The sequence below is a fragment of the Corvus brachyrhynchos genome, unplaced genomic scaffold (assembly GCF_000691975.1).
Source record: "Corvus brachyrhynchos isolate BGI_N302 unplaced genomic scaffold, ASM69197v1 scaffold100, whole genome shotgun sequence".
NCBI lineage: Eukaryota > Metazoa > Chordata > Aves > Passeriformes > Corvidae > Corvus > Corvus brachyrhynchos.
The window spans coordinates 794925-808638 of NW_008236230.1; the positions used below are offsets into that span (position 1 = coordinate 794925).

The 13714-nt window shown below is 36.0% G+C and overlaps 1 protein-coding gene across 3 annotated transcripts in view; it reads left to right on the forward strand.

The window, feature by feature from the left end:
• Positions 1 to 1844: 1844 nt before the first annotated feature.
• The window catches only part of SLC35B3 (solute carrier family 35 member B3), a 42884-nt gene continuing 31014 nt past the window's right edge, over positions 1845 to 13714 (forward strand). For 2 of the 3 annotated variants that reach the window (XR_001866076.1, XM_008643441.2), the window contains exons 1-7: positions 1846 to 2157; positions 3408 to 3529; positions 5386 to 5540; positions 7018 to 7125; positions 9180 to 9277; positions 11742 to 11834; positions 12240 to 12351. Coding sequence is in view for 2 of the 3 variants with exons in the window: in XM_008643441.2 (XP_008641663.1) it covers positions 1957 to 2157; positions 3408 to 3529; positions 5386 to 5540; positions 7018 to 7125; positions 9180 to 9277; positions 11742 to 11834; positions 12240 to 12351 (889 nt within the window). In the remaining variant the exon portion in view is untranslated. Of the gene's footprint in view, positions 2158 to 3407; positions 3530 to 5385; positions 5541 to 7017; positions 7126 to 9179; positions 9278 to 11741; positions 11835 to 12239; positions 12352 to 13714 lie in introns of all 3 variants that reach the window. The other variant, XM_017746912.1, reaches the window with a different exon arrangement.

Consider the following 13714-nt stretch of genomic DNA (forward strand, 5'->3'; position numbering starts at 1 on the left):
CTGCTCTTTATCATGCCCAATCTCAACAGCTGTGCACAATGGCTTTTATAAGCTTCACCTTGAAAAAAACTGTTCAGTTGTTCCTTCTTTCATTTTTAGGCTGCTCTAGAATACAGATAGTCTAGAGATGGAAAGGGTAAATTTGTTCATGATCACTTCATACCCACTTGCTCTCATTCTTCTATCTTTAAAATTAGAACTATTTTTTTCTCCTTAGTGGTACTCCATACTTTTATTGAAAGCAGGTCTACTTTCTTTTCATTGAGGTTTTGTTAGGCTAAACAGGTTATGCTTTAATCTTATTTCAGCTCCTAAAATGGGCAACCTGTTTCTTCATCCTCATAACCCTTTTTTTGCCATTGTTATTTCAATCTTTCTTTGAGGGTGATCAGAACTGTATGATATTGTATGTGAAGGCTCACTCATGCCTCATTGTCTGACATTAGTGCTTTTCTGGTTTTACTAAAAATAGTCTAAAACTTTTTTTCTTTTTTTTTATGGTCACTTCATGTTGGGATTAGCTAAAAATCCACAGGGGTAAACTTTCTACCTCTCACTTTTGATCTTCAGCTGAAGAGCTATGAATTTAAGCACAAGTAATTATTATGGTACCTAAACTCCTTTTCAGCTCCCCAAGATGTTCTTTCAGAACTCTTGTAGGAGTCTTGTACCAACCTGATAGTAGATCATATGAAAAAAGGAAACATAAGCACATTGCAAACTTCATACTAAACCTTCATTTTTCAGCTAAACTTGTAATTTCTGGTATTGTATAGTAAATTGCCAGTGTTCTTGCAGACTACATTTACTGCATGATCTAGTGTTAATACACTAAGACATTTTCCATTTAAAAACAATGGGGAAAGCATTTTTTATACATGTGTGATGAGGTGCATTATTCTTGAGCTGGGAAAAACAAACCACTAAACAGCTGACACAGAGTTTAATTACTGACTGCTCACTGAACTTGATATTGACCTACGCTTAAAAGTCTTGGGACAATTGTCTGACCAGTGTGTTTTATCTTAAAAAAAACCCCTCAAACATCATATTTACTGTCTGCTGAGCTGGAGAACAGAATTAATTGCATCTCGGTCTACTAAGCTGCTAAATTCCTTCTCTAGGCTTGAGTCATCCAGTTTTGTTTTCTGTTGCATGTAGAAATAGCTGCATGTGATAAATATTAAAGAGATTGCCGTATCATAGACCTCATCAGATAAACAGTCTGATTTTTGAGACTGGCTTCTCAGCCTGCTTCTTTCCATCTCCATGTTCTTTTCTGCAAAAGTATGCAAGGAATAGTGAATAATTGTGAAGATGAGGGGATAACTTCTTCCACTTCATGCCTGTAACTGGTCATTGGCTCAAATCTGTAGTTTTAGCAAGGCTTCCCATGTTGTGGACTAGTCTGGTGTATTTTGCTGTGAAGATGAAGCAAAGTAGGCAGAACCACAGTGCTTCAAAACCAGTTCTTTCACTGTGAGTTTGTCATGGAGATCACTTCTCTCCCAGTCACTCCTGTGAGTACATGGATTGGACTAGTTAGAGCTGTTGACAAAATCAAGCTGCTTTTCTATTGCTGATGTTTTGGGGTTGATTCGTTGGTTTGTTTGCTTTGTAGAGTGTAGCAATTCTACTTCCCACATGAAGAAAAAGTGCTTTCATAAAGTGTTGATGGCCTCTGATGTTAACTTTGGTGTTCGCAAAGTTAACTGGTATTAACTTTGGACATCAGAAAAAATAAGTAAAATATGTGAATAAAAACGATTCAACAAAACTCTGAAACCTTTATATTTTCCCCATAAGTGTCACATTCATTTATTGTTGTTGTTGGAAGCCTGTATACTATCTCCTATCTGACTTTAGCATTTCTTTCAGCTTTCAGACAAAAACCACCCAGAAAGAGAAAAGCAGACAGAAGACAACAATAGCACCGAATGCAGCGAACCAGGAGCCATGGATCTGAAATTCACTTCATCAAGAAAATACATTTCCATCAGTGTACCTTCCAAATCTCAAGCTATGTCTCCCCATATCAAATCAGTAGATGATGTTGTAGTTCTTGGCATGAATCTCAGCAAATTTAGCAAACCTACTCAATTTTTCATCTGTGTTTCTGGAGTTTTTATGTTTTATCTAATCTATGGATATTTACAGGTAAATGCTATGAACTTGTGTCTTGGGCCAATTCCTCCTACCCCTTTTCTTTTTCAATAGCATAACAATATAGTGTGTATTTTAATATGTATAGATGTTTAAACTAGATATTTATGGCAAAGTCAGCCTTTTAATATTCAAGAGCAGCAAGTAATGTATAATCTAAGTTTCCATTATAGTTCATGTGCCTGCAAAGTTTAGATCACTTTGACTTCCATAACTTGATCTTTTACTTCTGTGTGCAAGATATAGCAAGGTCTTCATTGATGATGAAACCTTTAGATCTCCCTAAGTTGTTCCATGAGTGCTGTACATTTATTTTTCTCTTTACTCTCAGGACAGAGCTGAAACATGTACTGTGGTAGTTTGTTAAACAGAGGCATAATGTTTATGCCATTTCAGTTAAATATTTACCATTCTGCTAATCTTTTCTCTTTTATCTTCAGCAACTACATTTCTGTTCCCTTTTCTCAGTTATAAGTTCACTGAGTATTCTCAATAAAGCAGTGATTTAAAAACTTGATAATTAAAAATCATGTTTCCAATGCAGTTTTCAAAAGCAGCCGGAAGTTTGTTAACATAAAGTTACTCCAAAGACTTAGACAACATTATCAGTGATTAAAAGCAGAATTTCAAAAAGGAAAATACTAGGTACCCTTTTGTTTCTATAGCTGACCTACATAAGTCTTTATGCAGTGTATGAATTTTTCCTTAACAAATTGCTCTGGTTTAAAATATTCCTACAGCGAGCAAATTCATGAACTCACAAGTGCTATTTAATGTAGGCACTCAAAATATTAGATGTGCATTCCCAAGAGCTGAAAATTATCAGTAAGGATGTTTGTCAGAGAAAATTTGTATTAAATGTATCCTGAGATATTTATAAAATCTGAATTAAAACGGTCTACTGAAGTAAGTGAACTGAAAACCAGCAAAAAAGCAGACAGGAAGCCATGTCTAATTTGAGTTAATTACTAATGGATCAAATGTATTCCCCTGATGAATTGATCCATTCATTTCAGTGTGTTTACAACAACAGTAAATTTTCTTCTTTCATTTTGGAGAACCTAAATGGTCTTTTCTTTTTCAATACTTTGCAAGTTACTTATGGCAGATAAATTATAGTTAATAACCAGCATCTGCAAAGGCTAGATTTGCATGTACATGAAGGAAAAAGGTCTGTTGATTTTTTTTGTCCATTTAATATTTTGGTGTATGTACATGACTTTGGTGGGTTTTTGTTTTTATAGGAATTGATATTTTCAGTGGAAGGTTTTAAACCTTTTGGTTGGTACCTCACTTTAGTGCAATTCGGATTTTATTCCATTTTTGGACTAATAGAATTGCAGTTGATTCAGGACAAAAGAAGAAGGTATGTGTTTTTCCAAGCATTTTACCCACTGTCCATGAAATTAGAAGTATTTGATACTTATGGTAAATTTAACTTCTGCTTTTTGAATGTGAGTACTGTGAGGCATTGCTAGCAGTTCCATAGATAAAAGAAAGTGAATTTCTGAGTGACGTAGAGAATGTTTTAGAAGTACCCACTTAGATTTCAGACCTGTAAGTAATTTTATTGACTCTGCTGTCACTTTGTCCCACTTACAGAACATATTGTATCCTTAAGCTGGATGATAGAGACTGATTCATGTATGTGTTGCTTGGGATTATCCCATCTAGAATAGAGCCAATGCACTTCACAGCACCTGAAGCCATTTTCCTCAGATATTGCCATCTCCTCACCAAGGGGTTCCTCTAACATGCTGTGCATCTTGGGGAGTGTCAGAGGTCTGCTCTCTGCTTGCTGTGTGGCTGAGTGGATTTGCTCCAAAGGATGTGCTAAAGTTTTGTGGTTTTTGTTTGAGACAGCACTCATAACACTCTGCCACAAAACTGTTCTGTTTTCTCTGCAGTTGACCAAGGAGATTTTTGATCTCCTATTTGTGGAAATGAGATATTTTCTGACTCAATGTAGCCATTCTGCAGCTTCCTACCCATCTATAGCCTCTGCAAAGTGTATATTGAGGCACTCTGGAAACTTGAATAGAGGCTATCATGGTGTCACGAATTTTAAAATTGCCTTATATTCTAGTTGAACATAACTAGTTTTCCTTACCTGATGTCAGCCTTGGATGATTTTGCATATACTGGTCTTAGATTATAAAATTCTCTTTTAGCCAAACAACACAACTTCGATAAATTATTCCTTTTATTTTAAACACTGACAGCTTATATTTCGAGTTACCTGACTTTTTGAGATGCATCAGGTAATATTGCACAGTTGCCTTTGGGGTGTTCTGTTACTAGTATTTACAGGTTTTTATTACTAGTTGGTGATGCTTACAGAGCATGACCCTTCAAGTAAGTTTTGTTGGAAATGTAGGTCTGAAATATATTTTACATTTTATCTTTTATAACTTAGTCACCTTGTAGACATGCAGTAATCTATGTTTCTTAGCCTTTAAATTTTTCTTGCATGCCTCAGAGCATGTGTACACCACATAATGAGTTACAGATAAGACAGAATTACAGCAAGACAGCTCCTTATGTTCTTAGCGTGGTTCTGAGTAGGCATGAAAAATAGCCGAACATATGCGCAGCAATAACTGTAAAAAAATCACGAAGTGAGCACAAAAGTTGCTGTTGGATCATCTGTTGTCAGGTGTTAATTTCATCAAGTTGTGAACAAAACATCTGAAAATGTTCAACGAGCCCCTCTGTTCATGGTATCTGAATCACTGCTCCCTTAGTTTTGTTGTTTCATAAAACAATGGTACTTTTTTAACTTTCTTAATTTTAAAAATGTCAAGGTTCGTGTGAAAACTTCACCAAAGAAGTTGTCACAGTGACCTGTGACAGAACTAAGATCCAGGATATCTTGGTATACCAATCTTCCGTGTTTCCTTTGACAAATTACCTGAAACCTTGGTCTTGATTCTTGTGTAAATAACATACCTTCTCCGAAGGAGGTTAAAGAATTACTGCTTGAATACTTCATGAGCCATAAAGTTTTTATTGTCTTGTATTCGTGCTGTTTATTTGGAGTAATTGAAAGAAGTGAAATATGAAATCAGACATTTATGTGCATTTTTAAATTTCTATAGAGTGAAATTCAGTGAGAAAGATGTTGAAGTTGTATTACAAAAGTATTTCTTTACCTCAATTTCCAAGATAAATCTCCTCTAGATGAATCTGTAATGCAAAGGTTTGTATGTTTATGTTTTGTAGAATTCCTGGCAAAACCTACATGATAATAGCATTTTTGACAGTGGGAACTATGGGTTTGTCAAATACCTCTTTAGGATATCTGAATTACCCTACTCAAGTCATCTTCAAGTGCTGTAAGCTGATTCCAGTTATGATAGGTGGGGTTTTTATACAAGGTAAGTGTTAGTCTTGCTATTAGATGTTTTTATTACTGCTTCTTTGGGAGGGAGTCATATATAGAATCCTGTACTTTTTAAAATTCCACTGGTAGAATTTTTCCTATAGGAGGAAAAATGGGAATTTCTGAAGCATCTTCTGAGAAAATGTACAAATATGATTAGATCAACAGAAAATATGGGGAAAAACATTCTACATGTCAGTTGCAAAACTTTATTTTTACACAAGCTTTCTTAATTTTTAAGAAAAGTAAGTTTGTTTTCTAAAATAAATCCCTTTATAAATGAAACATTTCAATATTGAAATGGAAAACTTGAAATGGAAAAAAAAAATCCTACCATGATTTGTTGATAAAATCCCTACTCTTGTTTGAGAAGATAAATTCCTAAATTTTGATTGAATATTTAATCAGCAATACACCTGATTTTTCATGTCTTTGGCTAGTCCTAAAGTCATAGTTCATATTCCCAGAAGAGAAAATGTAATCTGGAGAAAAACAGATAAAGGTTATAGTTATGTGAATAAATATACTCCAATATTCCTGGATTTAGACGCCTGAAGTATTTTATAAAAGTTTATTTGTTCCATACACAAAAATTCAGTCACTAAAGCTTTACATGGACAAGTGTTATGGAACAAAAATATAGAATGCTGTATTTCTGCTTCTGTAGGTAATTCTGGTCTTCTGGTTGAAAAACAGCTGAATTTTCAGAGGAGATTACAACTTTATATATACACATGCCTGCACAGTATTTACCTTTTATTAGGAGTAATTTTTTATCATTTTAACGCAAAGTGACTGGTATTTTCTTAAAGCTTTGTGAAACTTTTTTAATGTGTTGTTTTAGTGTTGTAGTCTCAGAAGCTATTTATTTTTTAATATTATTGTTTAAAAAATTCAGTTCAAAACAGTTCCCTTGGAAGTTCATGTTCAAAGTTCAGCTTCTGAGCACGGAATATGTTATTTCAAACCAGATGTACTAAGTCCTGCTTTTTCATGTCCTTACTTTCTTTTTCCATTCCCCTCCACAACCTGTAAGACAGTGTAGGGTTCTCTGAGTGCCAAAGTTGTCTGTTAGTGTTTGGAATTGACTTTTTTCTGATCGGTGAAGGCAGCCAAAATGTCTTGTATGAGGGAAGAGTATTAAGAAAACATCTAAGTGGTCCTGAAGTTAAGAGAATGCTTTGTCAGGGAGGATGTGCTTTGTGTTAGTAGGAGTCAAACCAAAGCTGACCACAAGAATCAGATATTTCCCATTAGGGAAAGGAGTTCCCATAGGGTCCTCTGCCATGGCAGGAACACCGGTTGTAGGAGAAACTAAGTCCGGTTGTGAAAGACCAAAACATTAAATGGTCTTCTGTTTAAGTAAAAGAATGACATTGTAACAGTGTTTCCTTTGCCTTCTAGTCTGTTAAACAGGATAAACGTGAAATTCTGAGTGCTAACAGTCCGTTCTTGCTGTTTGTATTTTGTAGGAAAACGTTACAATATTGTAGATGTGTCTGCTGCCCTATGTATGAGTCTAGGATTAATATGGTTTACTTTAGCTGACAGCACAGTTGCACCAAACTTCAACTTGACAGGTAAGGATATATTACATTTTAGAGTTTAAGAAAATGCTTGTTTTTTCCTACAATAAGCATTCCATAGAAGTTCTGAGTTCTTGGTGGAGTGCCTTCAGATATCGTACTGAAAATGCAAGTTTCATTGTGGTTTTGCACTAGCAGAGCTCTGTCAGTGGCAGAAGATACCTTTATTCAAAGTGTAAGTTCTTAGGTTCCTAAAATTTCTGGAAACTGCACCCTTTTGGTTGAAATGTCTCATGTATTCTCAAGACTTACCCCAGTATATATATATATTAAAATAAATATTTTAAAATTCAGTTGGACCATTTTAAAACTTAAAAACATTAGTTGTCTTTTCTAGTTAAATTTTAAGTCTTCTTCCATTTCAGAACCATTTACTTTATATTAACTGATGATCTCAGTCAGATTTGCTGTAGTTTCTAGGTGGAGTTCTCACATTTTAACCTTTTAATTCTGTCTAAAATCAGAAGCAAAGCAAGGATTTTAACCTGCTTGGATTTAAAAACTTAGTTGAATTTCTTTCTCAAATGACAAAGGATAATTCAATTCCTTAGTTAATTCCCATGACTTGTGTAGAACTGTTTTCATGCAGATTTCTTTCAGAACTAATTTGGGACCAATTTTCCCGATTGTTTTTGCTCATGCTTTATATACAACACAACATTGCTGGTCTCATTCATGGCTTTGCTGCTGCTGCTTCTGCTCAGTACTGCCAGAATGAGTGGAACAATTCTCCTCACACTCCAAACTGTGTAATGGGAGTAAGATTAACATTTGTCTTGTCCTCACATTTCTCCTCTCCATGTGCACTGGTGCTTCAGATTCCAGGTAACCTTTTCATCTCAGTCCAGTGCTGAACCATGCATTTGTCCAGTGGTGTGCCATTAAGCAAGGCTGGAACAATCATGATGGAGAATGCCCATGGAGACATGCACCCATCACTTTACAGAGTGAAATTGCTGGGCTGGAGATGTTATTATATCCTTGGACCAGAGCTGAATCCATGCAGATGAGATATCTATATTTTTAGCATTACCAATATTATTCATGTTATCATGTCTTTTCCATTGAGTTGTACCTTTTCCAATGCCTGATAACTTTGAATGATGAAGAGACCTGGAAAGTCTAGCCATGGAAAGGAAATGGTTCCCAAGCTAAAAAACACTGGTTTAGAAGTTGGTATACATTCAGAAGCTTGCCAAGAAAATACCCCCTTAAACTTCATGGGCCTTAAAAATGTTAAATCTCCCTCCTCTGATTGTAAGAACATAGGATTAAGGAAATAAAACACTGCTTGTTTCCAGTTTCCTGCTGACACGATCTTTTAAGGAGCCAAGACTAGAGCAGATTTTGATTTGCATTTTGATGATTAGTGTCTTCTGTAATGTTGTATACTTAGGAAAAGTGTATTTCAACCTGTGTTGATCATTAAATACAACAGTCATGAAAGTTTAGAGGTTGGGAAATGAATTGTGACTGACGTAACTAGAGTTACTAGTTTTTTGTTATTGGAAAACTGATTATGTTATTGACTGTGTAGTGACTTTGTTGTGAGCATATATGATAACCTAAAACCATGGGGCTTGTACCTGAACAGTAGTTTTTTTAATTAATGTTTCAGTAATGAAGGATTTCTACTGTGAGTCCTCTTGCATTTGTTTTACTGTTACATCAAACATTTATGTTTGCCTTTGTCAGGAAAAAAATAATGCGGGATTAACTGCTCAAAAAGAGTATGTTCTCTGGTTATTTATCTCATTAAGTAACTGCAACTGATATTCTGTCACTATTGTTACTACAAAAACTACAGCTGCCTTCTTTACAGCAATGTCCAGATGTTCCCATCAAGCTTAGAGACACGCAGTGTTCAGGGGTTAATTGGTGGAGGGAGAGTGGAGGTAGGCACTGCTTTGTACTGGTGTCTTGAAATGTTTTTGCTGACATTTAGAATATGTTGTGGGGGGGTGTTATTATTTTTCTGTTCCTGGGGGTTTTGCCACTACTTTGTTGGTGAATATTCTGAAGAGGGGTTTTTTTGTTTGTTTTAATAGGGGTGGTCCTAATATCCCTTGCCCTCTGCGCAGATGCCGTTATAGGAAATGTACAAGAAAAAGCTATGAAGTTGCACAATGGTTCTAATTCAGAAATGGTAAATACCACATTTGCAATTTTAAAAGAGCATATGTTATCATAGCTAAGGCCTACATTGACAAAACATGGAACTTAATGTGCTTTTCTCTTGCTTATGAAAGGAAAAGCTCTTAGTGTACTGTTCTTGGGGTTTTCTGTTTGAGGACTTCTGCTGATTTTTCTGTTTCAGTTTTTAATCTTGCAAGGGTGCTGCTTTCTATGTGCAGCTCCAAATGTATATTGCAGCTACAGAAACACTCATTTCTAGCAACAATTCCTTTGTCTACCTGCAGGCCTGAGATCAATGTAGTGGTTTTTGTATGATCACGCACTTAATCTCTGAAAAATACACACTGTTCTTCTGATAGAGTTGAACATGTGTTACATGGAACATGTTGCTTTTCTTACTTGCTATACTTTATATTCTAGAGTGTGCTAGCACTTGGGAGGCAGGTTTTTTTAAATCTTTTGAAATCAATAAAACTGACTTTCACAGTGGGTGAATATTTTTGTTCCTGATTCAGTGAAATACATAGTTTTGAAGAAGTCTTGTTGACTATTTTTTATATGCTTAGTTGGAATGTGGATTATCTGTTCATATGGTCTGAGGTTATTTTTCTTTTTAGACAAAACTTGTTTAAATTTGGCCTATTTTTCTCTGAAGTTGAGTAAATACAAGTAAATCTTTTACAATAAAAGGCATAATGTAAATAAGACACAGGTAAAAAGTTACTGAAATTTATTTTTTATATTTGGCATGTATTTGACATTTAACTAGAAAAATCTAGTTTCTCAGGAGAATGGCTTCATAAATGGAGAAAAAGAAGGAGTCTTCATTTAAGGCTAGAAGTGATTTAGGATGGCTCAAGATCAAGAAGTTTGAGCTACAAGTGTAGTGGTTTAGGGTACAAGGGTTTTGTTTGTGGTTTAGACATTACATTTCAGGATTTTGTTAAGAGAATTTGGTGCAGAAGTACAAGTAGAATTTTGGAAATAATTTTCTATACTTGAGACTGTGGGTAAAAATTGAATCTGAATTGGAGATTATGTTTAATGTACAGTGATCTGGAAATAAAATTGAGTAATAAAGGAACCTGTCATCCACAGGATCTCTCTTACTCTGTCAAATTTGGAAATTGAGCTGGATTTAAGCAGTGGTGAAAAGTGAAAAGATGTCTCGTGGCTGACATAGTAACCTCTGTTCTGGAAGGTTATACCTGATTTTTGCCTTATGTATCATTCTATGGAAGTGACTTTTATTACACTGCCAAACAAGGAAATAGCAATGTGGTGCTTATTCCTGGTCGTGAAAAGTGAGGTCTTTGGGTACTTAGGGAGACAAGCTGGATGCAGAGGCAAGTGAAGAACTAGAGACTGACTTCTGTGTGTTTGAACAGTGTCAAGTAAAAGCTCTGAGGATCAGGTCATTGGTTTTTAAGTGTTTGAGAACAGGTCTGCTCTTTAAACATGCGTTCATCCTTCTTTATTATAGAGCAGTGATAAGTGGTCTGTTGTCTCATGGAATTGCTATCAATTGTTAATAGATTTTCCCCAACAACTGAGATATTATAACAAGACACTGAGTTTTGAAAGCACAGTACATCAGCATGTTCTAGCCAGTATTGCGTAGACTAGTTCTGTTGTCTCATTCCCTGTTTCACAAGAAAAGGCTACTAAATGTTGCCCAAACAGCTGAATGCCTCCTGCTGCATGGCAGGATGGACGGATGGACGGACGGACGGACAGATGGATGGGCGAAGGGCAGTTCCAGCTTCTGCTCTATTGACTCAACATGGAAAGAATAGATAAAGGTTGTTTTGTTGCTCAATGAAGCTATGAATTGAATAAGGGTCCAGACAAAATAAAGAGCTTACCTGTCTCCTGTCCTGAGTGTTCTGACCACTGAGCTGGTCATTTTTGAAAATCCTGCATGCTGTAACCATGGTGCATGTGTGCCATGCGTGTGAACTGAAGTGACGCAGATGAAACTTATGTGACACTTCTGGCAGCCCATGGTGATTCTGTGCTGTCCTTTGCACATTTGATGTAATACGGATCTTTACTGTGGATAAGTAGCAGAATATGTAGCAGAATAGAATCCAGTAGCTGGATAAGTAGCAGAAAATGAAATGTGTAGCATGTTCTTCAGACTATTAAATTGCATAGTTGTGGGAAGTTTTATTTAGGCTGTGAAATCCTGAACTTGAAGGATTTACCACAGTTGACACTGACCTCAGGATATTATTAACTGACTAGCTTTCCAAACTTCTTTTATGTTGTTGTGGATAGGAAGAATGTGTCTAACATTTATTGTTGACTTTTCACTGTACATCAACTATAAATCCTGGTAAAAATACCATCAAACACTGCAAATTGAGTTCTGAGAAGCTGAGCATATTAATAGGGCCAAGCATCTGAAAGCATTTAATTTTGTCCTTTTGTATAGTATCACCTAGTAATTATTTTCTCTTACACTATTCTAGGTTTTGTATTCCTATTCAATAGGGTTTGTGTATATATTATTTGGATTAACATGCACTAGTGGATTAAGCCCTGCTGTAACATTTTGCTCAAAGGTAGGTGTAAAGATTTCCCTTTTTCTATGAAGAGCTTCATTGGAAAACCTTGCTCTGTATGATTTAGAAAATCTCACCAATTCTCTCTCTAAAGTTCTATTTTCATCATGTAAACGGGTTAACTTGTATAATTCATACAGTAAGCAAGTTTTTCGAGTCTTTGATGTATAAGATAGGGTAATGTTTTAAAAAGCAGCAAAATCACAGGACCAGATTTATGAGCTTATAATTTCATTATTATTTTTCCATTATTTAACTAAAATTAAATAAGGATTTTTGCATGAATGCATTGTTGAACAGCTTATTATTGCTCAAGCAGTTGATTAAAGTCTGTAGTTTTATGTCATTTTGCAATACCTCAGGGTTTGTTTTATATTTTCCTAACCGGCTTTTTTATTGTTGCAGCATCCAGTTCAGACTTATGGTTATGCATTCCTTTTCTCCCTGACTGGGTATTTTGGCATATCCTTTGTTCTAGCTTTGATTAAAATCTTTGGTGCCCTTCTCGCTGTAACAGGTATGAGCAAATTATATTTTTACGGCCTTCGTATAAAAACAAAGTAATCCTACTCTATTATTTAGGACAGAGCTTTTGAGAATTATTCTTACTCTGGCTTTTTTTCTGTTCTTTGTGCTGACTGATTTCCGTAGCATGGATCTTCACTGGTAGAATGTATTTGAAAGCTTCCTGATTCTTCTTGTGCCACAGTTTCAGCCGTGAAGAGCCTGCTAAGTAAACTTGTACGTGTAGTCTGTGCTATGTTTTAGTGCAGAAACAAACACTGTTCTAAATGGAGGAGTTGAAATAGAATCACAGAATCATTTAGGTTGGAAGGAACTTCAAAGACCATCTAGTTCCAACTCCCCTGCTATGGACAGGGACACTTTGCACTAGACCTGTTTGCTCAAAAGCCCCATCCAGCCTGGCCTTGAGCACTTCCAGGGACAAGGCAGACACAGCTTCTCTGGGCAGTCTGTGTCTCGCCACTCTGACAGTAAAGAGTTTCTTCCTAATATCTAATCTAAAGCAACCCTTTTTCAGTTTAAAGCCATCCCTCTTGTCCTGTCACTACAGGCCCTTGTAAAGAGTCCCTCTATAGCTCTCATGCAGGACCCCTTTAGGTACTGGTGCTATAGGTCTCCCCAGAGCCTTCTCTTCTCCAGGCTGAACAATCCCAAGTGTCTCAGCCTGTCTTCATAGGGAAATACAGAAAGGAAAAGACATGTATCCTTTAAAATGTAAAGGTAAGGATGTTCTAGGAAGGCATAGTAAGCAATGACATTGTTTCTAAGCACATGAAGCTACGAACATTAGTCACAAGGGCCTGGTGGGGGGGAAGGTATAACAAGATGTCATGTAGCTACTTTCCTTTCTTCTTCCCCTAAAAGACACCCTGGTTTCTGTCAGGTAATGCTCTACTTCATTCACAGTAGTGGAGAGGAAAATACATCATTGTTTTCTGACCTGAGGATTGCATGCTCTGATTTCCTATCAGTTATTTCCTCTGCAGCATATCTGTCTCGTATTTGCTTTTAACCAAGTTCAGTAGCTCTCCTGACTGGAAACCGACCCAGAAGAGAGGGTTGGTTCATGTATTAAAATACTTCTCTAAAGAAAAAGCCTCACTATACTAAAAAAAGTTTTTAAATGCTGTAGAATAGTAAACCTTTCCCAGGTTTTCCTGTGCCTGACCTTGACAATTCTAACACTTGAGCCTTTTCTGTCTTGCCTGTAGCAATATGAAAATGTTTATTGTGCCTTGGAAGAACACAACATTCATGGGGGGGGGGAAGAGGTTAATGAAAATTGTATTTCTATTAGCAGAATGAGAAATTATCAGACTTAATTGGGAAAAAGAAGAAAAGACACTTAATTTAGA